Source organism: Piliocolobus tephrosceles, chromosome 12 (genome assembly GCF_002776525.5).
Source record: "Piliocolobus tephrosceles isolate RC106 chromosome 12, ASM277652v3, whole genome shotgun sequence".
Classification (NCBI taxonomy): domain Eukaryota; kingdom Metazoa; phylum Chordata; class Mammalia; order Primates; family Cercopithecidae; genus Piliocolobus; species Piliocolobus tephrosceles.
This window is the reverse complement of record NC_045445.1, coordinates 30785835-30810571: the sequence shown is the minus strand read 5'-3', so window position 1 is coordinate 30810571 and position 24737 is coordinate 30785835. Positions and strand designations below refer to the sequence as shown.

Here is a 24737-nt window from a genome sequence, read left to right as displayed (position 1 = left end):
AAAAAAAAGTATATGGAATGCACTCATTTTGTCTTTATGGATATTCCCAAACAATTAAAATAACTTGTTATCTTAACAACACATACTATACAGATACATGTCTTACCTATTAAAGATTTGATATTTTCTAAGATTAAGTCACTAGTAATACTTCCAGATAAATCTTGCCCCAATTCGGCAATCAGCTTGGCATAACCTTCATTCTCTTCTCTTAACAAATTGAATTTTTGCTGCTTATAACTGAAATCAGATAAATACCATTAAGGGGATAAAATTAATCTCAATTAACAAGCTTGCACAGAGTACTGTATTCTCACTGAATTTTCTTATCTCCAACCTACAACAATCATAAGAATAGTTGTTTAAAGTTTACTTCTTTGTGTGCCTTTTAGAGTAGAAAACAACAGTGGTTCATATGAGAACCCCCAATATTAATTACACGGGGAAAACCAGTAACACAAGAAAAGGATATTGTTAATACCAGGGAACAATAACATATCACTATTTCCATCTCTAAGAATATACCCCGAGTATAGCCATAGTCATAAATTATTTTATTGCTAATGATGAAAGCATGAGTATTATTTTAACTTTGAATATGGGCAAAAGTAATATTGGTTTTGCACAGGTAAAGGTCACTGATGACTCAATAATATTAGGCTACTTTTAGAAGACAAAAAACACAAGACATGCTAACCACAAACAAAAAAACAGTCTTCAAAGTCCCCTTAGAGGCCACTAGCATTCAAAATATGAATGAAAAAACATACTCAGCTACTTGATCTGAAACATAAGATACGTGTACTTACAAGAGTTTTGTCTTGATTTTAACTGACTTTTGATTGAATTGCTGTGATTGTTTGATAAGCCCTAATGATTCCAGTGTTTCTGGATCCAGGCGTTCCTTTAAAACTGTGTCTGAAACTAAATACTGTATTAAAAAATATTAAAAGTCATTTATTCCTTAGCATTGCATCCACAACGTTAAAATATATTCGCACTAAAGCTTCCTAAATAAGAATACAAAAATAACATTATATAACAACCTACAATTTATAAAAAGGCTTGGAAGTTCAATTTAACAAATATTATGACTCCAAATATTGAAATATTTAATAAATAGCTTTCAAAAAATTCCCTACAAAATTATATGCATGTTGTACACTGCCTATAAATGACAAGAACTACAGATGAAATTTTCAATATGATTGCATTTGGTTTAACTGGATTTTCACCTAATACAGCACTTAATAGCCTCCTACTTTAAGTTAAATTCTAGTATAGCAAAGACAAGCACCTTCTTCCAGGTCTGAACCATGGCAGTTCTCCCTGGTTCTAAATTTATGAACACAGACGGTTTACCAGACAACAATCATGGCAAGTTCTAGAGTTTATCATTTTTAAATTACCTCTATTCTTTTACTCTTTGCTTAACAGTTTATGAGGGAAAAAAATCCATTTGAAAGCTGTCTACAATCATTTCTACTTACTTTATAAATGCTTACCTTTTTCTTAGGAACTTACTAGGTCAGGAATATCACCAAAGGTTTTAAATGTCTAGATAGTTTAAGTGATATGGATATGGTTACATGCTTATTTCATAGAAACAGCATGTCTAATTTCACAAAACATTCCATTTCAAAACGCAAATCTCACCTTATGAGAAAAGTCAACTGAATGTCAATATCCTCCTCCATTAACATGACTAACTTCTATTGCAGCTGTTTAACGCAGATTTTTAAAAGGGAAAAATATTTTTAAAAACTTACCAAACATGCTAATACCAACTGTGTAAAATAGTCTCTCTTGCTTTTTTCTTCTAAACAATTTGTCTCAATATCTATAACGATGAAGACGAAAAAAGTTTGATTGATTTTTCTACACTCCCCAGCACTAAAGTAAGATAATTATTTAAAAACTAATTTCAAAATGCCTCAATCTGAATTTGGAAAAATTCAAAACTATGGTAACATGAAATATTATATGAATGCTTTAATTTCTCCTAAAACTGGAGGTTGACCCTGTGACCTATGACAGATCCATAAAATGGTACATCAATTACACTGGAGCTGCCTGCTATGGCATTGGAAGCAACAAAGCTTCAAAAAAAATTGTTCTCAAGAAACGAAATATTCAAAGTTTAAATGACTACGTGTCAGATATGCTAAAAAGAAAAAAAAAAGATTACTTTAGGTGGAAAGTTGAATAAGGTTATAACAAAGATTTCTTCTAACTCTAAAGATCCTAATACTCATGAAAATCAAACCCATGACTTTCACCACTCTGGTCAAATTACTATGTCATAACCAAGCTACCTGGCCACCAACATTATGAAAAGACAGTATTAAAAAATAGTTCTGGCCAGGTACAGTGGCTCACGCCTGTAATCCCAACATTTTGGGAGGCCAAAGCAGGTGGATCACCTGAGGTCAGGGGTTCAAGACCAGCCTGGGCAACATGGTGAAACCCTGTCTCTACTAAAAATACAAAAATCAGCTAAGCACAGTGGCGCCCATCTGTAAGTGCAGCTACTAGGGAGGCTGAGGCAGGAGAATCACTTGAACTGGGGAGGTGGAAGTTGCAGTGAGCCGAGATCGTGCCACTGCATTCCAGCCCAGGTGACGGAGTAAGACTCTGTCTCAAAAAAAAAAATAATAAAATAAAATAAAATAAATAACATCTTATCTTGAACTATAATTCCAGTCAGTAAATAGAAATTATTCAAAATGTTTATCTTCCTACTGAAATATTTAAAAACTGAGACTGTGAGTTTCAGTAAATAGAAAACTTGTCAAAAAATTTTCTGATCTGAAGTGTGGAAGAAAGAAAACAGTGCCAAATGCCAAGCACCAAAAATTTCAACCGGCATTGGCAGGATTACAAACAAGGCTAATCTCAGGATTACTGCTTTAACTGATTATATACTATCAACCTAATTTTACAGTCAACTCATAATTTAGAATATGCTATAAAGAGAAGCACTGGTTTTAGTGAAGTAATAAAAATTGTCCTCTACACGCTCTACTGCCAACACTGAGAATCAAAAGAGAAGGGGATTTTTCATCAAACATATCCACATTTTCCTGGCCCTTGACTTTCCCTTCTTGGACAGTTGCCATTTCTACATATCCTGGCCACTGTAGCTAAGCATGCAGTTAGCTCATGTGTATTAAGGAAATTTTAGGGTGTAATTTATGCAATGTAAATTACAGTATAATCTCAATTTCTCATTAAGACTTTTAACCCATGTGTATCTCATCAATCCTTTTCAGGGACTCCCAATTGTTGCCCTGCTATCTGGTTTTCTGGTCCCTCCTCAGTCTAGTTTTAAGGGACCAGGGCTAAACTGAGTTCATTCTTTTACCCAACATCTATCTATACTCCAGGGCCCTAAAGTCCCTAAGATCTACCTCTCAAGGTCCCTAAGATCAGAGGCACCGGATGGCAGATTCCTCCTGTTCAAGTCAAGTCTCTTTCCTATCAGCCACCTAACCTGATTAAGACAGTTATCCTCTGAGGGTTTGTGAACCTGGAATGAATTATTTTAGCTCATTAATCTTAATTCTTAGAATTAGATAAATTACTTAAATGTCTAACCATTCTCTTGGGTTCTGACAATGTTAGGAAATGCTTAATAGGGTCTCAGTAAATTTCTTAGCTGAACTATCTCAACAATCAGTACAGGACTCTATTATCTCAACTGTACCTTCCCTGGTTTCTTTATTCTTTTTGCTCTCATTAACACCATTCTAATAAACTCATTTATTATCCCTGACTCCTCTACTTCGAATAAATTCTCTTTAATTTCCCCTATGATTTTAATAAAAAGCCCTCAGCTATTTCCAACTCTAGTGCCCAGTATCACCAACGACCTACCCTAGCCCAGAGGTCCCATCAGCATACCAAGTTACAGCAGACTCCCCCTTTCTATAGCTCTCATGCCCCCCTCACCTTCATATGATTAGTCTGTTAAAGTCGCTATCAGCCGGGCGCGGTAGCTCAAGTCTGCAATCCCAGCACTTTGGGAGGCCAAGGCAGGCAGATCACCTGAGGTTAGGAGTTCGAGACCAGCCTGGCCAACAGGGCGAAACCCTGTCTCTATTAAAAATACAAAAATTAGCTGGGTGTGGTGGTACATGCCTGCAATCACAGCTACTCGGGAGGCTGAGGCAGAAGAATCACTTGAATCTGGGAGGCGGAGGTTGCAGCGAGCCGAGATCATACCACTGCATTCCAATCCGGGCAACAAGAGTGAAACTCCATCTCGGGGTGGGCTTGGGGGGGCAGGGGGGAGTTGCTATCTTAACCTGGAAAGTGCAGCACTAATTTCCCTCATAACTATTAACATTTAGAATGACAACATGATATAATAAAAAGATAACAGGCTGTGGAGCCAAAGGGACCCAGGTTCAAATTCTGCCTTACTGGCTTGTGTGGCCTTGAAAAATCACCGCTTCGCTGAACCTCATTTTTCTGATCTGTACACCTACCACCATTACAGGAGTTGATGTAAGGATTAAAATAAAAATTAAATGCTTAACACAATGCCTAGAACATGGAAGGTACTCTAAAAGCAGAACTTAAATTGTTATTATTATCATTATTATTGTCATCATCATCATCATTATTAGAGGTAGCTCACATTCTTACTCCTATTCCCCAGCCTTGATCTGGGGTCACACTTTAATCATTTTTTTTCTGCCAAGGGTGAGGGTGGGTAAGTGAAGGGGCAGGTGAGGGAAATCCTCTTCCCAAGTTTGCCGTCATAATCTTGCTTATAAAAATGGACTGGATAGGCCGGGCACGGTGGCTCATGCCTATAATCCCAGCACTTTGGGAGGCCTAGGTGGGCAGATCACTTGAGGTCAGGAATTTGAGACCAGCCTGGCCAACATGGTGAAACTCCATCTCTACTAAAAATACAAAAAAATTAGCCAGGTGTGGTGGCATGCGCCTGTAATCCCAGCTACTCAGGAGGCTGAGACAGGAGAATCACTTGAACCCAGGAAGCAGAGGTTGCAGTGAGCCAAGATCGTGCTACTGAATTCAGCCTGGGTGACAGAGCAAGACTCCATCTCAAACAAAAAATGGACTGGATAGGCTAGGAGAAATTTCCCAAGAGCAACCAAGCAATATCTTCATGAATTCATGTTACTAGTAAAAGACAATGACTTGTAACAATAATTCATATTACTAAATAACTACGAAGGAAAAATATAACCTAATAAGTCAATAAAGAAATTACTAGGGCCAATAAGCTGATAATTGATGATTACCCAAAGAAAGATATCCTCCTGACACTATCAAGGAACAATAGCTTCCACAAAATGTTACCTACAAATCAGTCTTACAGTTTTACAAATTTATAGTAAAAATATTTTTAACTGAAATTTGTTTCAGATATATTTATTTGAAAAAAAAAAAAAAAAGGTAATATCTTTAGTGCCTCACTAAAAATTTTAGCTTAAAAGGTTTTTTGGTTGGCTTAAATCAATCCAACAGATAGCATGAACATATACTCGATCATCCAAACCAGGAGAGTTCTGAGAGTAAAAGGGGGTACTATTAATAATTAGCCAGTGAAAACAAAACAGGGACATGTGGTCATCTCATCAACGGTCTTCTCTTTTCATTTATCACTCCCAGTCCACATACATTCTGACCTACTCCCAACATTACTGGGAACTTATGAAATCTGAAACTTCCTGAAGGATCAAGCACCAGCATTTATATTTGTCAAGAACAAATTCTAAATTCTCAGTAAGACATTTAAGTAATGTATCTAATTCTAAGAATTAAGATTAATGAGCTAAAACAACTCATTCCAGGTTCACAAACCCTCAGAGGATGTCTTATTTTAAAGTGAATATTGGCTGGGTGCAGTGGCTCACACCTATAATCCCAGCACTTTGGAAGGCCAAGGTGGGAGGATCACTTGAAGCCAGGCATTCAAGACTGCCTGGGCAAAATAGCGAGACTCTGCCTCTAAAAACTAACTAAATAAATAAAATGAATACAATAATGTTTGGCAATGTCTTCTATTAGATTCAAAGTAACAGAAAGCACAAGACTGGGCCTAGTGCAGTGGCTCATGCCTATAATCCCAGCACTTTAGAAGCTTCAGGTGTGCAGATCGTTTGAGCCCAGGAGTTCCAGACAACCCTGGGCAACACGGTGAAATCCAATCTCTACCAAAATATATTTTTTTTGTTTATATTTATATATATATATATTTATACATATATTTATATATTTGTTTATATATAAATATATGTTTGGTGTGTGTGTGTATGTATGTGTGTGTGTATATATATATTAGCAGGGCGTGGTGGTATATATTTGTTTATATATAAATATATGTTTGGTGTGTGTGTGTGTGTATGTATGTGTGTGTGCAGGGCGTGGTGGTGAAATAGGAGGATCACTTGAGCCCAAGAGGTTGAGGCTGCAGTGAGCCAAGATCACACCACTGCAGTCCAGCCTGGTCGAAAGAGTAAGACCGTGTCTCGAGAAAGCGAAGAAAAGAAAAGAAAGCACAGGACTGACTGATGGGAAACCTGTGCTCAGTTATTTTCATCTAGATCTAAAATTGGAGGAAAAAAAATTATAATAAACATTATTTTTTAAATCCATGCAATGGGACACTACATTTCATTCTAAGTCACAGAAATACTCCCTTTTTTTTTTTTTTTAATCTTGCATGAATCCGTATGTATTCTGGAAAAATAAAGACGTTGCTATTCCCAAAGCTGGTTTCTCATCCTCAAAACAAAAGTACTTTTGATTACTTTGGCTCTTCTTGCTCTTTCTAAAATTAAGAAGAATTAAAAGAGTACAATAGCAAAGTATTTCTTGAGTGTCCTAAGTATGAGATTCTGACATCATTCATTGAAATCCTGCATTAGATAAGATTATTTGGTTACCAAAATCTCAGAAAACTTGGCCTTTTAACCTGAAATAACTTAATTTAGCTCAAATTTATACAAATCTACATTGTCAAAAACTCAAACAATCTGAATTATACCTCTAAAGCTTGTTTATAACATTATGACATTTGACTTATATTGCTATATTCTCTACAAAGAATCAATTTGCTTCTAGATTTGCAGAAACATTTGTAAAATTCTTAGTTTAAAACATTTTATTTAACAAACATTTGACTTACCAAACAGCACATTACAGGTGAAATAAAGGCTTAATACCTACCTAATATGCAGAATACATCAGCAAGAATGGAGGGCATATCCTCACGAAATTCCTAATTTTAAAAATATAATTACAGTAAATAGCAAAAAAGCACACAGCAAGTATTAGGGTTTCATAATAACACTCTTCTGTGAAACTTAAAAACAAAAAACGGCTGGGAGCAGTGGCTCACACCTGCAATCCCAGCACTTTGGGAGGCCAAGGAGGGCAGAAGACTCGAGCCCAAAAGTTTGAGACCAGCCTGGACCACGTGGTGAAATCCCATCTCTACAAAAAGAAACAAACAAAAAAAAAAAAATTAGCCAGGCGTGATGGCGCACTAGCTACTCAGGAGGCTGAGGTGGGAGGATCATTTGAGCCTGGGAGGTGGCAGCTGCAGTGAGCCAAGATTGCACCACTGCACTCCAGCCTGGGCAACAGAGGAAACTGTCTTTAAAAAAAAAAAAAATTGATTTCCAGGTGGAGCTGAAAAAAATTTTTTAAAAAACCAAAAACCCCACCATTATATTGACAAATACTAAAATTCTTCAAGTAAACTTTCATAACAAAGAGGAAGATAATGTTTGCAAAAATGTTTACATGTCTACCATGAAATAACTTGATTAAAAAACTGAAACCTAAACAAGCACTTTGGGAAATATTAAAGAGCACAAACAAGTAACATTTTTCCAATGAGGTTTCATTTTAGAAATCACGTCAATTTAGAGTACCTCATACCTACCTAAAGGAAGACTGTTAAAAATGGTACATTTTTCACCCAAGACTTTAAATGTTGTGCTCATGCCTGAGTCAACATTTGATCTATGCAAAAATAATACTGGTATCAGAAAAACAGAAATCTTGAAAATACAAAACCAGCTAAAAAGCTAAAAGCTGGTTTGGGGGGGTTGTTTTTTAGTTTCAGGAGGTACATGTACAGGTTTGTTACATGAATATATTTTGTAAAGCTGGGGTTTGGATTTCTATCGAATCCATCAACCAAATAGTGAACACAGTACTCAATAGGTAGTTTTTCAACCCTTATTCCTCCTCCTCCCTCTCCCCTTTTTTAGAGTTCAATATTCTCTTTATTTTCTTTATTCACTCTTGTAGCCTTTGGAGAAAATGACCCAAAATCGGGCCAGGCACAGTGGCTCACACCTGTAATCCTAGCACTTTAGGAGGCCAAGGCAGGCGGATCACAAGGTCAAGAGTTCAAGACCAGCCTGGCCAACATGGTGAAACCCTGCCTCTACTAAGAATACAAAAATTAGCCAGGTGTTGTGGCATGCGTCTGTAATCCCAGCTACTCGGGAGGCTGAGGCAGGAGAATTGTTTGAACCCGGGAGGCAGAGTTTGTAGTGAGCTGAGACTATGTCATTGTACTCCAGCCTGGGTGACAGAGCAAGACACCGTCTTGGGGGAAAATAAAAAAGAAAGAAAGAAAAAGAAAAGAAAAGAAAAGAACCCTCCTGTTTCTGAATAAAAACTTCAGTATTATTCTAGACTTGTCTCTTGACTTTCTACTCCCACACTCAATTTTAGGGCTATTTTCCATTAAAAGGGATCATAGTTCACTTATTGCAGTTAACAGTTTGCTGGCAGTAGAGCAACCCTAAAATTAGCCTATTTTCAGAAACTAAAGGAAATTCTAAAGAAAAATCTGGCAGCTGCAAGGAAATGCACAAGATACTCTTCTGTGGGTAAGATACTGGACAGTGTATAGTACTAAGAGAAAGCCATGACAAAGACAATTAAGCTGCAGAAATATCTATAAAAACATCATTAAGTATTCAAAAGAAAGAAGCTATGTAAGAACCAAACATACATACATAAAATTCACTTGAACTATCCATTTTCAATAAATGGAAAAAGAATCAGAATCAGATCCCATAACAAACTAAAACCTATACCAATGCTCAATTTACAAAACGAAATAACCTTGTCAATCAGATTTTAGCCTCAAATTTCTTAAGGGCTCTGAACTCTGGTTACGTCTATTTAAATGCAAGTACTCAGGCCACTTGAAGATCAGAAATAGAGTAAGATAAGAGTTTTCAAAAATGAAACATTAGTTGTTTAAGAAAGATGGGCATCGGCCAGACACGGTGGCTCAAGCCTGTAGTCCCAGCACTTTGGGAGGCCGAGATGGGCGGATCACGAGGTCAGGAGATCGAGACCATCCTGGCTAACACGGTGAAACCCCGTCTCTACTAAAAAATACAAAAAAAACTAGCTGGGCGAGGTGGCGGACGCCTGTAGTCCCAGCTACTCGGGAGGCTGAGGCAGGAGAATGGCGTGAACCCGGGAGGCGGAGCTTGCAGTGAGCTGAGATCACGCCACTGCACTCCAGCCTGGGCGACAGAGTGAGACTCTGTCTCAAAAAAAAAAAAAAAAAAAAGAAAGATTGACAGCAACTGAATATTTTTAACGTTAAAAAAAAAAAGGAAATAGACTACTCCAACATGAACTAATGCTGTTGTTATCAGTTGGAGATAATTTAGAGACAAAAGGGAAACTCACTGAATTCCTACTGCTCAAATACACCCTAATATGGGGTGGAAATCACAACGGCTAAACTTAGAATTTCCTTAAGACTATCCCTGGGAAAGCGCAAAAAACATACAAATATTACCTCCCCTGACAGAAAAAAAGGCTACAGAAGATTAAAGAAACACAGTAAGAGAAGTTCAGATTGAGACCAAGAAGCTTCAATTCCCACACCTTAATAAAACCTATTATAAAAGCTATTCTGAATTTATATACAAGTTCATTATAAATGTACATATATATATACACACACACAAGATAATTTTATTCATATACAAGTTTAAAAGCCAGCTTAATAATAAAAGAACAGCACACCACTCATAAAACCTCAAGCTTAACTACTGGTTTACAATGTGAAAGCCCATCTTCCAATTCAAATGCCAAACCACCATGAAAAACATTTGGTCTGAATCTAACTTAAATTCTCCAATGAAAGAGTGAAACAGAATAACCATGTAAAAGGGTTTTTTTAATCTAGTCAATTTTTTTTAAACCGTAAGTAAATGAAAACTGGCACCAAGTGAATGTTAGAGCAAAGCAATAGCAATATAAAATAATTTAATCCTCAATTTTTAAAATATATTTAATTTCTAAACATAACTACAAACAAAAAAATGACATATTGAGAGAAAAATATTTTAGCCAATTTATGTTTTTAGAGTGGCGTTTTTAATTAAGGATCCCTTAATTTCTTTTTTTTTTTTTTAATTATACTTTAAGTTCTAGGATACATGTGCACAACGTGCAGGTTTGTTACATATGTATACATGTGCCATGTTGGTGTGCTGCACCCATTAACTCATCATTTACATTAGGTATATCTCCTAATGCTATCCCTCTCCCCTACCCCCACCCATGGATAGCTTAATTTCATTACGGCACAGGCTTTTTTTTTCCCCCTACCAGCTTACCTGATATTTCCTAGTTTACTAACAACCAGATAAAAAGATTAAACTATCTGTGTTCCTGTCTGGCAAAAATGGCTTAACAATATCACCTTAAAACATCCACTATTCCCTTCCATAGTTTTGAGGGGAAAAAAAAAAAGAAAAGAAAATTTTAAAAATCCATCCACTACTATAATTTTGAATAAAATACAAGTTATAAACTTCAGGGATCTTTGTGTCAAAGCAAAAGATATATAACAACTATTAACTTAAAAATATGTATATACATACTTACACTAATGTCATTAAGAACATTAGATGCCTGTTCATGCTTTAGATTTCCTTTGATTACATGATATGACAACTCATAGAGAGCTTGCTGGAAATCTGTTGAACATAAGAGAAATAAATGTAAGGATACAGTCTCTTGAAAATGAAAAGTAAATCTATATATTTCCTACTTCTCAGAATTATTATAAACATCAATAATGAAAAAATATAATTCTAACGCTTTTCCTCTAGTACTTTTTTCTTTTTCACAAAAACATAAAATTAAAAGGTTAGAAAAATGTTAACCATCTCTCCACTACTATAACTACAGCTTGAGCATTCCTTTCCAGTTTTTTCTGTATGTCTACAGATTTTACATATTTAAATTCACCATGCACATCATATAGCATTCTGATTCCCCCCAAAACACTTTTAAAGCATTTTTTCATGCGACTCAAGTCTCGCTAATTATTTTCAATGAACTCTAGCAAGTGGATTTAAACCAATAACTCTCCTCAGTAGTAGACTTCGGATATATTCTCAATTCAATCTCAGGGCTATAGTGACAACAGATAAAGAGTAGCAGTAAATATACTACCGAGTTTTAACCATACCCTAGAGTGAGAGAAGTTTCTCCCCAAATCTAAATCTCTTTGTCCCATAAAAATCAAACAAAAAATACATGTATAAAATGGTAGTTCTATGATAATTGTCAACCACAAGTAGCACCATTCACTATTAATTACCACAGTCCCCTTTCCTGAAGAAAGATAACTTGGTTTTGGAATAGGTAGTTAGTGGCCAGGTGAACATCTCCTTCTGGTCATCTTTTTTTTTAAGTCCCATGTACGAAAAACTCTACCTCCTTCCAATCATGAAAAAGTAGTTAAACAAGAAGCTTTAAAGATGCTAATGTAAAATAAAGTCTATTTATAATCTACTTTTGAGCAGAATCAAATTTTTTTCAGAACCAAACAGCAAGTTAAAAAATCAAATAATTTAAAAATCTTCTTAGCCAGGTGCAGAGGCTCACACTTATAATCCCAGCACTTTGTGGGGCCAAGGCAGGAGGATGGCTTGAGCCTAGGAGATCGAAACCAGCCTGGGCAACATAGGGAGACCTCATCTCTACTAAAAAAAGAAAAAAAAAAATTAGCCAGGTGTGGTGGCGTGCACCTGTTATGCCAGCTACTCGGGAGGCTGAGGCGGGAACCTGAGCCCAGGAGATGGAAGTTGCAATTAGTTGTGATAGCACCACTGTCTCAAAAATAAAAAATAAAATTTAAAAAAAAACTTCTCCCCTGCTATGACTCCTAGCCACAAAAAAGAACATAATAGAAATCAAAATGTATATAAATCACCCCTTAATGAAAATACTATTTTGCAGTAAAATTAACTTGTTCATTAAATCATTTGCTATTGCTATTTGCTATTGCTATTTGCTATTGCTAATAATTATTCCACGTATTTATGAAGAATTATTTATTAAATATATTCTGCCTATTTTACAACTATATCTTCATTGTGCTTTTAAATAAACAATATAAAAACAAAGGAAAAAATTTCTATTTTTTGGTATCACAGGTATAAGAGGTCAACTTCATGCTTTGTATTTCCATGAATAAAACGCTTTACAACAAACAACAAATAACACTTATTTAAAATTTTCCAGACAATTAAGGTGGTTTTTCTTTTTTTTTTTTTTTTTTTTAAGCAATCAAAGGAACAAAATAGCCAATTATCAAAAACTAAGGTCCCATGAGAATATGTCCTCTGGTACTCATAGTGAACCAGGGAAGTCTAATCTTAATCACAGAAGGAGATTAAAATAGAGAACAAGTGACCTGGGTCATTTTGCTGACACTAAAGTGACATAAAAACAATCATACTGTAATCCACACAGCAGCAACGATAGTTCTCAAATCACAAGTTTTCTTTTTTTCTTTTGAGACACAGTCTCGCTCTCCAGGCTGGGGTACAGTGGCGCAATCTTGGCTCACTGCAACCTCTGCCTCCTGGGTTCAAGCGCTTCTCCAGCCTCAGCCTCCCGAGTGACTGCAATTACAGGCGTCCGCCACCAAGCCCAGCTAATTTTTATATTTTTGGTAGAGACAGGGTTTCACCATGTTGACCAAGCTGGTCTTGAACTCCTGACCTCAAGTGATCTGCCTGCTTTGGTCTCCCAAAGTGCTGGGATTATACTCGTGAGCCACCACGCCTGGCCTAATTCACAAGTTTTCTAAATGCCTATTTAAAAATGGCTGGGAACTCCTATTGTGTTTTATCCATAGAAACTGTAAGAGGTGTTTTAAAACTATCAGGCTAGTTCCACAGAAACCTATAAAATCTATATTGCAGGTGAAAAACTTTACATTTACAACAAGGAGGAAAACTTAAAACCCTTATAGTTATCCACAAAAAATTCAATAAAATATTTTATCTTAACGCTAACACTTCAGAAAGAGTAGTTTTAAGAATGGCCACCAGAGGCCGGGCACGGTAGCTACACCTGTAATCCCAGCACTTTGGGAGGCCGAGGCAGGCGGATCACAAGGTCAGGAGATCGAGACCATCCCGGCTAACACGGTGAAACCCTGTCTCTACTAAAAATACAAAAAATTAGCCAGGCGTGGTGGCGGGCGCCTGTAGTCCCAGCTACTTGGGAGGCTGAGGCAGGAGAATGGCGTAAACCCGGGAGGCGGAGCTTGCAGTGAGCTGAGATCCGGCCACTGCACTCCAGCCCGGGCAACAGAGCAAGACTCTGTCTCAAAAAAAAAAAAAAAAATTAAAAAAAAGAATGGCCACTAGAAGGTACTTCTAGAGATTCTTAGTTTTTGCAGGGTTTGAATGTTGAAGACACCAATTCTTGGTTATGTCTAATAATATTACTAGTACTACTCATGTTTGTTTTTTTTAAACAATAATGTACTGTTTATTTTCAAATAGCTAGAAGGGATTTTGAATTTTCCCAACAAAGAAATGGTAAATGTTTGAGGTGATACACTAATTACACTAATTTGATCATTACACATTATATACACATATCAAAATATCACACTGTACCCCAATTACTCATGTTTATTAGCCATCCTTACAGTGTTGTTTCATTGGCAGTGGTTGGGGTGGGGGGAAGGTGATTCATAAAAGAAACAAGGAGAAGCAGTGTGTGCAAGGGAAACTGCCTGCCTGAAATGAAATTAATTCAAAGGAAGGGCAAAAAGAGAAAGGTCAGAGGGAACACTGCCCAAACTCAAACCCCTAAGACAGAAAAGAGATTCTGAAGGAATGACATTCAGTCAGTTTCCTGCTAGGACAACAAACTGGAGCCCCTCAAACCAAAGCCTGACTGTTGACAGAGATCAGCCAAGGAGGATATGTGTTAAGGAAACAGGTAAGGGTAAGAGAAGGAGAGCACTGGCAATTCTGCCAATAAGGCCACACTCATAACTATTTCTGGTTTCACATGTGAATCAGAACCATGCAAATAAACAATAATCTAATAGTTATTAAAGACCCAGAGTCATATTGTTATACTATTTACACTATCATTTATTGAAAATTCTTCTAGTTTATCCACCTAATGTTTCTATTAAACAAGATCAAAGTTAACTGAGATGTTAAAAACTGATTTTAAACACGGGGAAGAAAAAAGATAAAGTACCCAAGTATTTTTAGAAAGGAGTCTTTCCGTACATTCTTACACTTCAGACAGTCAACTAACTTAAACAAGAATACATTACTGTCTATCAACCTCAAAAATCTTTTGAGTGATCATGCAATTTTATAAGCAGGATAAACAAGAAAATAATTTGGGGATGGCAGGCTAGGAATGTTAACTCTTAAAACAGGTCTTACCCATATGACCGGGTAAAAAATGGCTTTTTCATTTGTTAAAAAAAACATTTTTCACTCACACATCCAAATGTTCTTTTTATGAGACAAGGTCCACTCTGTCACCCAGGCTGGAGTGCAGTGGTGTGATCTTGGCTCACTACAACTTCTGCCTCCCGGGTTCAAGCGATTCTCATACCTCAGCCTCCTGAGTAGCTGGGATTACAAGTGCACGCCATCACACGCAGCTATTTTTGTTTGTTTGTTTGTTTGTTTTTGGTAGAGATGGAGTTTCACCATATTGGCCAGGCTAGTCTCGAACTCCTGACCTCAAGTGATCTACCCACCTCAGCTTCCCAAAGTGCTAGGATTACAGGCGTGAGCCACCACACCCGGCCCAAATGTTCTTTAAAAAGTATATCCTCAGCTATGCAAGGTGGCTCATGACAGTAATCCCAACAATTTGGGAGCCTGAGGCGAAAGGACTGCTTGAAGCCAAGAATATGAGACCAGCCTGGGCAATAGAGCAAGATACCTCATCTCTACAAAAAATAAATTAAAAAAATAAGGCTGGGCACGGTGGTTCACACCTGTAATCCCAGAACTTTGGGAGGCCGAGGCGGGAGGATCACCTGAGGTCAGGAGTTCGAGACCAGCCTGCCCAACATGGTGAAACCCCATCTCTACAAAAAATACAAAATTAGCCAGGCATGGTGTCACATGCCTGTAATCCCAGCTACTCAGGAGGCTGAGGCAAGAGAATCGCTTGAACCCAGGAGGCAGGGGTTGCAGTGAGCCGAGATTGCACCATTGCACTCCAGCCTGGGCAACAAGAGTGAAACTCCATCTCAAACAATAAATAAATAAATAAATAAGCAAGGAGCAGTGTTGCACACTTGCAGTCCCAGCTACTTGGGAATCTGAAGTGGCAGGATCGCTTGAGCCCAGGAGTTTGAAGCTGCAGTGAGCTATGATTACACCACCACTGCATTACAGCCTGGGCAATGGAAAGAGACCCTGTCTCCTTAAAAAAAAAAAAAAAGAAAGAAAGAAAAAAAAAGAATGCATATTCTCTCTTATGAAAGTTATAATTTTTGGTGGAACAAAAATAAGCATATATATATGTAAAATTCTGTTCTTAATCTTCTATTCACAAAAGCATAATTTAAATGACCGTAATACATTTTATCTAATGCTTTTGCCTTCAAATAGAATATCAGTTATAAAAATGTATTTTCTAATTTAAAAAAATACTGTGGGTTTTACCCCCAACAATACTACAAATGTAAATGCTTTACACTTACTAGACACAATCGCTTTTAGTTTTGTCCCTCCTTTGCCAAATCCACATGTCTAATTTTAAATTAATAAAACGTTAAATAGTAAAATCCTTTGAAACTAAAGATACTGGAAAAATATAATATATACTATTTAATTATATAATATTTTATTTAATAAATTGTATCTGTGATATGCAGTAAACAACTCCTTTGAATGTTTTCCATGACAACTGCCTTTAACAAGATCCCCAGACACCACCTAAACATAACCAGCTTTAGTAAAAACACTTTAGTAAAAACCTCAGTTTCTGGAAATTTTCTAGTGCAAATAAGATCAGAACAATTTTTTCTTTCCATGCTATCTTTTCTGTCATATTTATGATTGATACAGCTAACAACTGCTGAAATTTAGCTAAATATACCAAGCCCCAATTACAAAAGTCAAGCAATATCATATCATTATAATGCAGGTCAAATAACATCGGTATACAGAGATATAGTCTTACTGTAATTACAGTTTTAATCCTGACTATAATATAACCATGTAAAACCTTTATGTAATGTGAACTATCTTACACCTTTTGTTTTCATACCTAACAATGAATAGAAAGCAGTTACTAATTTTAATCAAGCCAAAAATAACTAAGATACTTTTAAAAATCTTACCTCTATACGTCGAACTATCATGGCTTTTATTTTCACTGAGGATCCGACATAAATGCAAACTAGAATAAAATAGAAAACATGTATTTCAATTTCCACCATAACATGAGATGATGCTTATAGAGCAAACTATATCAACTGGCAAGTAAAAAAAAAAATTTTAATCAGGCATTTATTCTGCCTTTCATATACAAACTGTACCACTGGTAACTCATAGAAGATTAAAACTATCTCTGTAGTAATAAAGAAGGAATTATGAAATTAGAATATCACCATTTTAAGATCCCTAATTAATTACAGAATCTAGGCCAGGCACGGTGGCTCATGCCTGTAATCCCAGCACTTTGGGAGGCCGAGGCGGGCGGATCACGAGGTCAGGGGATTGAGAAAATCCTGGCGAACATGGTGAAACTCCGTCTCTACTAAAAATACAAAAAAACTAGCCAGGCGTGGTTGCGGGCACCTGTAGTCCCAGATACTGGAGGCTGGGATGAAAAAAACATCTGAGCCCAGGAAATTGAGGCTGCAGTGAACCATGACTGCTCACTCCACTGTACTCCAGCCTGGGCAACAGAAAAAAAAAAGAAAAAAGAAAAAAGAAAAACAAGAAAAAAACATTACAGAATCTAGGCATCTACCAATGGCTGCTCACATTACAAAAAGAGGCCAGGCACGTTGGCTCACACCTATAATCCTAGCACTTTGGGAGGCCAAGGCGGGAGGACTGCCTGAGCTCTGGAGTTCAAGACCAGCTTGGGCAACACAATGAAACCCCATCTTTACTAAAATACAAAAGAAATTAGTCGGGTGTGGTGGCATGCACCTGTAGTCCCAGCTACTAGGGAGGCTGAGGCAAGAGAATTGCTTGAATCCAGGAGGCAGAGTGAGCCAAGATTGTGCCACTGCACTGCAGCCTGGCAACAGAGCAAGACTCCGTCTCTACAAAAAAAAAAGAAAGAAAGAAAAGAAGAGAAAAAGAGACTATGAAACATCATGTGCCTCCAGATTCTGATGAAAGAAAACACCATGCAGGTTAGGCATGGTGGCTTACACCTGTAATCCCAGCACTTTGGGAGGCCACGACAGGCAGATAGCTTGAGCCCAGAGGTCAAGACCAGCCTGGGAAACATGGTAAAACCCTGTCTCAACAAAAAATACAAAAATTAGCCTGGCATGGTGGCTCACGCTTGCACTCCCAGCTACTTGGGAGGCTGGGGTGAAAAAATCATCTGAGCCCAGGAAATTGAGGCTGCAGTGAACCATGACTGCTCACTCCACTGTACTCCAGCCTGGGCAACAGAAAAAAAAAAGAAAAAAGAAAAAAGAAAAACAAGGGAAAAAAGAAAAGAAAGCATCACCCACCTATGAAATTGTCTTTAGGGGGGGAAAAAAAGTGTAAATCAAAATCTGATCAAGCCATCTAGATCCAACTACCAATTTACAGAAAAAGACCACAGAGGAATATGTTAAGAGATAGCATAGGGATACAGTCACCAAAATTCAAACTGTGGGAAAATCTAACAGAGAGTGACCCAATCTCTTGAACAAACAAATTGCAAGGAAAAATATAATAAAATATAAAAGAAGAGTACAAGGGAGGAAAAGAGGAACAGAAGAGCTACAAGACAGAAAAACAATTAACAAAATGGCAGTAGTAAGTCCTTTCCTGTCAGTAATTAATTACCTTAAATGTAACATCTAACTCCACATTCAAAAGACAAAGTATCTAAATTGGTATTTTTTAAGACAAGCTATTTTTTTAAAGCTGTATGCTGTCTACAAGAAACTTGTTTTAAATTTAAGGACACAGACAGGCTGAAAGTGAAAGGATGGATAAAGATGCTCCATTCAAATGTTAGCCAAGACAGAACAGGGGTGGCTATGCTTATATTAGACAAAATATACTCTGAAAATATAACAATTATAAATATATACACATACCACATCAGAGGACAAAAGCATATGAATATATGTGACACAGAGCTGAAGAAATAAACAGACATCAACACAGTAATAGTAGGGAATTTCAATACACTACTTTCCATAGAATATCTAGACAAAAGATCAGTAAGGAAACAGAAGACTTGAATAATACTACAGACCAAATGGATTTAACGGACCTATCCATAACATGCCACCCAAGATAAGGAGACTACATTCTTCTCAAGCACACACAAACCTTTTTCCAGGCTCTAACATGTGATCTAACCTTCTGATCACATTAGATATCACAAAAAAATAACACATTTTAAAAGACAGAAATCATACCAAGTATCTTTTCCAAACACAATGGAATAAAACTAGATATCAATACCAGAAAGAAAACTGGAAAGTTCACAAATATGTAGAAATTAAACACATTCTTGAACAACCAAAGAATCAAAGAACAAAATCAAGAAGGAAATTAGGAATTATCTTGAGACAAATGAAAATGAAAACATAAATACCAAAATTTATGAGATAAAGCAAAAGCAGTTCAAAAGAGGAAATTTGTAGCAATAATTTTTGTTTGTTTGTTTTTTTACACAGTATCTCATTCTATCACCCAGGCTGGACTGCAAAGGCAAAATCTTGGCTCACTGCAGCCTTGATCTTCTGGGCTCAAGTGATCCTCCCACCTCAGCCTCAGCACCCACCCCCAACACCCCATTAGGTGGGACCACAGGTGCATGCCACCATGCCCAGCTAATTTTGTGTATTTTGAAGAGATGGGTTTCACCATGTTACCCAGGCTGGTCTCAAACTCCTGGGCTCAAGCAATCTGCCCACCTCAGTCCAACAAAGTTCTGGGAATACAGGCGTGAGCCACCAAGCCGGGACTATAAATGCCTTTTTTTAAAAAAATCTCAAATAAACCACCTAACTCAAAACTTCAAGGAACTAGAAAAAGAAGAATAAACTAAGTCCAAAGTTAATAGAAGGAAGGAAATAATAAAAATTAGGGCAGAAACAACTGAAATAGAGAATTAAAAAAGAAAAAAAAATCAGCCAGGTACGGTGGCTCACGCTTGTAATCCTAGCACTTTGAGAGGCTGAGGCAGGCAGATAGCTTGAGCTCAGGAGTTCAAGACCAGCCCGGGCAGCATGGCAAAACCTTGTCTCTACAAAAAAAAATACAAAAAATTAGCTGGGCATGGTGGCCCACACCTGTAGTCCCAGCTACTTGAGGGTCTGAGGCAGGAGGATCACTTGAGCCCAGGATGTCAAGGCTGCAGTGAGCCAAGATAGTGCCACTGCACTCCAGCCTGGGTGACAAAGTGAGAACTTATCTCAAAAAAAAAAAAAAAAGAAAAAAATCAATAAAATTAAAAGTTGTTTTTTTAAAAAAGATTAACAAAACAGACAAATCTTTAGCTAGACATTTAATAAAGAAAAAGAAAAAGGAAACAAAATTAGAAACAAAAGAAAAAACATTACAACCAATTACACAGAAACAAAAAGGAATACAAGAGGCTAGTACACCATAATACCAGAGCCAAACAAAAACATTACAAGAAAAGAAAATTACAGGTCAATGCCTCTTATAAACACAGATGAAAAAATCCTCAACAAACACCAGCAAACGGAATTTAACAGCACATTAAAAGGATCATTCACCATGATCACAATGGATTTATCCCTGGGAAGCAAGGATGGTACAACATACACTAAATGTGACACATTACATTAACAAAATGAAGGATTAAAATCACTTGATCATCTCCTTAGATGCCGAAAAAGCATTTGACAAAATTCAATACCCTTTTATGATAAAACTCTCAACAATTAACTAGCCTGGGTGACAGAGTATGACTCCGTATCAAATAAATATACATACTAACTATAGAATGAATGTTCCTCAACACACACACATAAAAGGCCATAAATAACAAGCCCACAGCTAACATTATATTCAATGGTGAAAAGTTGAAGGTTTTTCCTCTAAGATCAGGTACATGCCCACTCTCTCCATGTCTATTCAACAGAGTACTAAAAGTCCTTGCCAGAGCAATTGGGCAAAAAGAAGAAATGAAAGTTATCCAAACAAGAAAAGTGAAATTGTCTCTGCTGACAAAATGATCTTATATTTAGAAAATCCTAATGACTACACCATAAAGTTGTTAGAAATAACTATGGTGTATCCATTCAGGCAAAAAAATATTTAAAAAAAGAAATAATAAATAGGGTTAAGTTACAGGATATAAAAATCAACACACAAAAATAGGTAGTGCTTCTATATGCTAACAATGAACTACCTGAAAAAAATTTTAATTCAATTTAAAATAGCTATACTATAGCATTGCAAGAATGGCAAAAAGAGAAAAATAATAATAAAAATAAAATATCTACAAAAAATAAAATACTTAGGAATAAATTTAACCAAGGAGGTGAAAGATCTATACACCACAAACTATCAAATGCTGATGAAAGAAACTGAAGATGACAAATAAATGAAAAGATATTCCATGTCCATTGATTAGAATAATTAAGATTGTTTAAATGTCCTTGCTACCCAAAGAAATATAAAGACTCAATGCAATCTCTATCAAAACACCAATGACATTTTTCACAGAAACAGAAAAATCCTAAAATTTATATGGAACCGGAAAAAAAACAAATAGCAGCCAAGGCAGTCTTGAACAAAAAGAAAAAAGCTAGAAGTATCCCACTATTTGACTTCAAGCTACAGTTGACCCTCTGTATCCAAGGGGGATTGGTTCCAGGACCATCTGCCACACACACCAAATTCACAGATGCTCAAAAGTCCCTTATATATGGCATATATACAGTCATCCTTCTGTGTCCGCAGGTTCCGCATCTGCGGATTCAACCAACTGTAGACAGAAAACACAGTCAGCCCTCCATATCCACAGCTTTTGATTTGTTGTTGGTTGAATCTGTGGATGCAGCCAACCAACTAAATGTAAGGCCAGTCAACTATATATTACAAAACTAGGGTAATTAAAACAGCATGGCACTGGCATAAAAATAGACACATCAACTAATGGAACAGAATAGAGAGCCCAGATATTAATCCATGCATTTATAGTCAATTTTCAACAAAGGGTACCAAGAACACATTATGGGGAAAAAGGCAGTCTCTTCAATAAAGAATGCTGGTAAAACTTAATAACCACATACAGAACAATGAAACTGGACACTTACTTCACACCATATACAAAAACCAACTCAAAATGAATTAAAGACTTAAACATAAGACCTGAAACTATAAAAATCCTAAAAGAAAAAATAGGGGAAGAGCTACACAACATTGGTCCGGGCTACAATTTTTAGATTTGACCCCAAAAGCTCAAGTGATTAAAGCAAAAATAGACAAATGGGATTACACCAAACAAAAAAAGTTTCTACGCAGGAGGCCAGGTGCAGTGGCTCATACTTATAATCCCAGCACTCTGGGAGGCCAAGGTGGGCAGATAACCTGAGGTCAGAAGTTCAAGACAAGCCTGACCAACATGGAGAAATCCTTCTCTACCAAAAATACAAAAATTATCCGGGCATGGTGGCGCATGCCTGTAATCCCAGCATACTCAGGAGGCTGAGGCAGGAGAATCGCTTGGACCCAGGAGGCAGAGATTGCAGCAAGCCAAGATCGCGCCACCACACTCCAGCCTGAGCAACAAAGCGAGATTCTGTCTCAAAAAAAAAAAAAAAAAGTTTCTATACAGGAAAGGAAACAATTAACAGTGTGATGGAGACAACCTATGGATTCGGAGAAAATACTTGCAAGCCAAACATCAAATATGGGCTTAATATCCAAAATATATAAAGAAGTCAAGGGGCCGGGCGCAGTGGCTCACGCCTGTAATCCCAGCACTTTGGGAGGCTGAGACGGGCGGATCACGAGGTCAGGAGAGCGACATCATCCTGGCTAACACGGTGAAACCCCATCTCTACTAAAAAATACAAAAAAACTAGCCGGGTGTGGTGGCGGGCGCCTGTAATCCCAGCTACTGGGGAGGCTGAGGCAGGAGAATGGCGTGAACCCAGGAGGCAGAGCTGGCAGTGAGCTGAGATCACACCATTGCACTCCAGCCTGGGCAACAGAGTGAGACCCTGTCTCAAAAAAAAAACTTTAAAAATTCAACATATTCTCAAAATAAAAGAAAATGGTGATGCCAGCCAGGCACAGTGGCCCATGCCTGTAATTTCAGCAATTTGCAAGGCTGAGGCAGGAACATTTGTTGAGGTCAGTTGGAGATCAGACTGAACAACATAGCAAGACTCTGTCTCTACAAAAAAAAAAGAAATAGGCATTGTGGTGTGAGTCCTAGCTACTCGGGAGGCTGAAGTGGGAGGATTGCTTGAGTCCAGGATTTCCAGGTTATGATGAGCTATGATTTCACTACAGCACTCCAGCCTGGGCAACAAAGCAAAATGCTATCTCAAAAACAAAAAATAAAAATAAAAAATAAATAAGCCTGGGTAACAAAGAGACCTCATCTCCACAAAAAAATAAACAAAAACTAGCCAGGCATGGTGGTGCAGGCCTATAGTCTCAGCTACTTGGGAGGCTGAGGTGGGAGGATCACTTGAGCACCGGAGGTCAAGGCTGCAGTGAGCTGAGATCACACCATGCACTCCAGCCTAGGCAACAGAGTGAGACCCTGTCTCAAAAAAGAAAAAAAAAAATAGGCAAGGCCTGTGGCTCACACCTCTAATCCCAGCCTCTTTGGAGGCCGAGGCATGAGAATTGCTTGAGGCCAGAAGTTCAAGACCAGCCTGGGCAAACCAGCAAGACTCCATCTCTACAAAAAAAATTTTTTAATTAGCAGGTCATGGCGGCACGTCCCTATAGTCCCAGCCTCTTAGGAGGCTGAGGCAGGAGGATCACTTGAGCCCAGGAGTTCAAGGTTATGGTGAGCTATGATTGCACCACTGCACTCCAGCCTGGGTGACAAAAAGCAAGAGCCTGTCTCTCGAAAAAAAATTAAATAAAATAATGCAATTGTTATGAAAAACAGTATAGAGATTCCTCAAAAAATGAAAAGTAGAACTACCATATGATTGAGCATTCCTACTTCTGGGTATTTATCCAAAAAAATTTAAGTCAGGATCTCACAGAGATAGCTGCACTCCCATGTTCACTGCAGCATTATTTACAATAGCCTAGAGGTAGAAACAACCTAAATGTCCACCAATAGAAGAGCGAATAAAGAAAACGTGTTGTATATCTATGAAAACAAACATTATTCAGCCATAAAAAAAAAGGAAATCCTGTCATGTGCTACAACGTGGATGAACCTTAAGGACAGTGTGCTAAGGTAAGAAGCCAGTCACAGGACAAACACTGTATGATTCTACTTACAGTGAAGTATCTAATGTAGTCAAACTCAGAAGTGAAAAGTAGAATGGTGGTTGTCAGAGGCTGCAGGAAGGGGAAAATGGGGAGTTGGTGTATAAGGGATACGAAGTTCAACTCATAGAATATGAAAAAGATCAGGAGAAGATCTGCTAACATTGTACTTATAGTTGACAACATTGTACTGCTCACTTAAAATTTGCTATAAAGGTAGATTTCATGTTGGGTGTCTTTTTACCACAATAAAAAAGTTACTTAAAAAGTTGTCAATTTTGTTAAATCCTGAACCCTAAGAACATACTGTTTTTGGTTTTTTTGTTTGTTTGTTTGTTTGTTTGAGACAGAGTCTTGCTCTGTCGCCCAGGCTGGAGTGCAGTGGCACGACCTTGGCTCACTGCAGCCTCTGCCTCCCAGGCTCAAGCAATCCTCCCGCCTCAGCGTCCTGAGTAGCTGGGATTACAGGTGTGCACAACCATGCCTGGCTAATTTTTGTATTTTAAGTAGAGATGGAGTTTCACCATATTGGCCAGGCCAGTCTCGAACTCCTGACCACAAGTGATCTGCCCACCTCGGCCTCCCAAAGTGCTGGAATTATAGGAGTGAGCCACTGTGCCTGGGCAAGCATGTCTTTTTTTAAGAACACATCCTGGCCGGGCGCGGTGGCTCAAGCCTGTAATCCCAGCACTTTGGAAGGCCGAGACGGGCGGATCACGAGGTCAGGAGATCGAGACTATCCTGGCTAACACGGTGAAACCCCGTCTCTACTTAAAA

At 37.6% G+C, this 24737-nt stretch overlaps 1 protein-coding gene across 11 annotated transcripts in view; it reads right to left on the bottom strand.

Moving 5' to 3' along the window:
* The window catches only part of THOC2 (THO complex 2), a 130505-nt gene that overhangs the window by 92925 nt on the left and 12843 nt on the right, over positions 1–24737 (bottom strand). For all 11 annotated transcript variants that reach the window (XR_002729636.1, XM_023202298.1, XM_023202305.1 and 8 more), the window contains exons 2-7: positions 16670–16728; positions 10918–11009; positions 7207–7258; positions 1770–1840; positions 810–931; positions 107–240 (exon numbers count right to left, since the gene is read on the bottom strand). Coding sequence is in view for 10 of the 11 variants with exons in the window: in XM_023202298.1 (XP_023058066.1) it covers positions 107–240; positions 810–931; positions 1770–1840; positions 7207–7258; positions 10918–11009; positions 16670–16728 (530 nt within the window). In the remaining variant the exon portion in view is untranslated. The remainder of the gene's footprint in view (positions 1–106; positions 241–809; positions 932–1769; positions 1841–7206; positions 7259–10917; positions 11010–16669; positions 16729–24737) is intronic.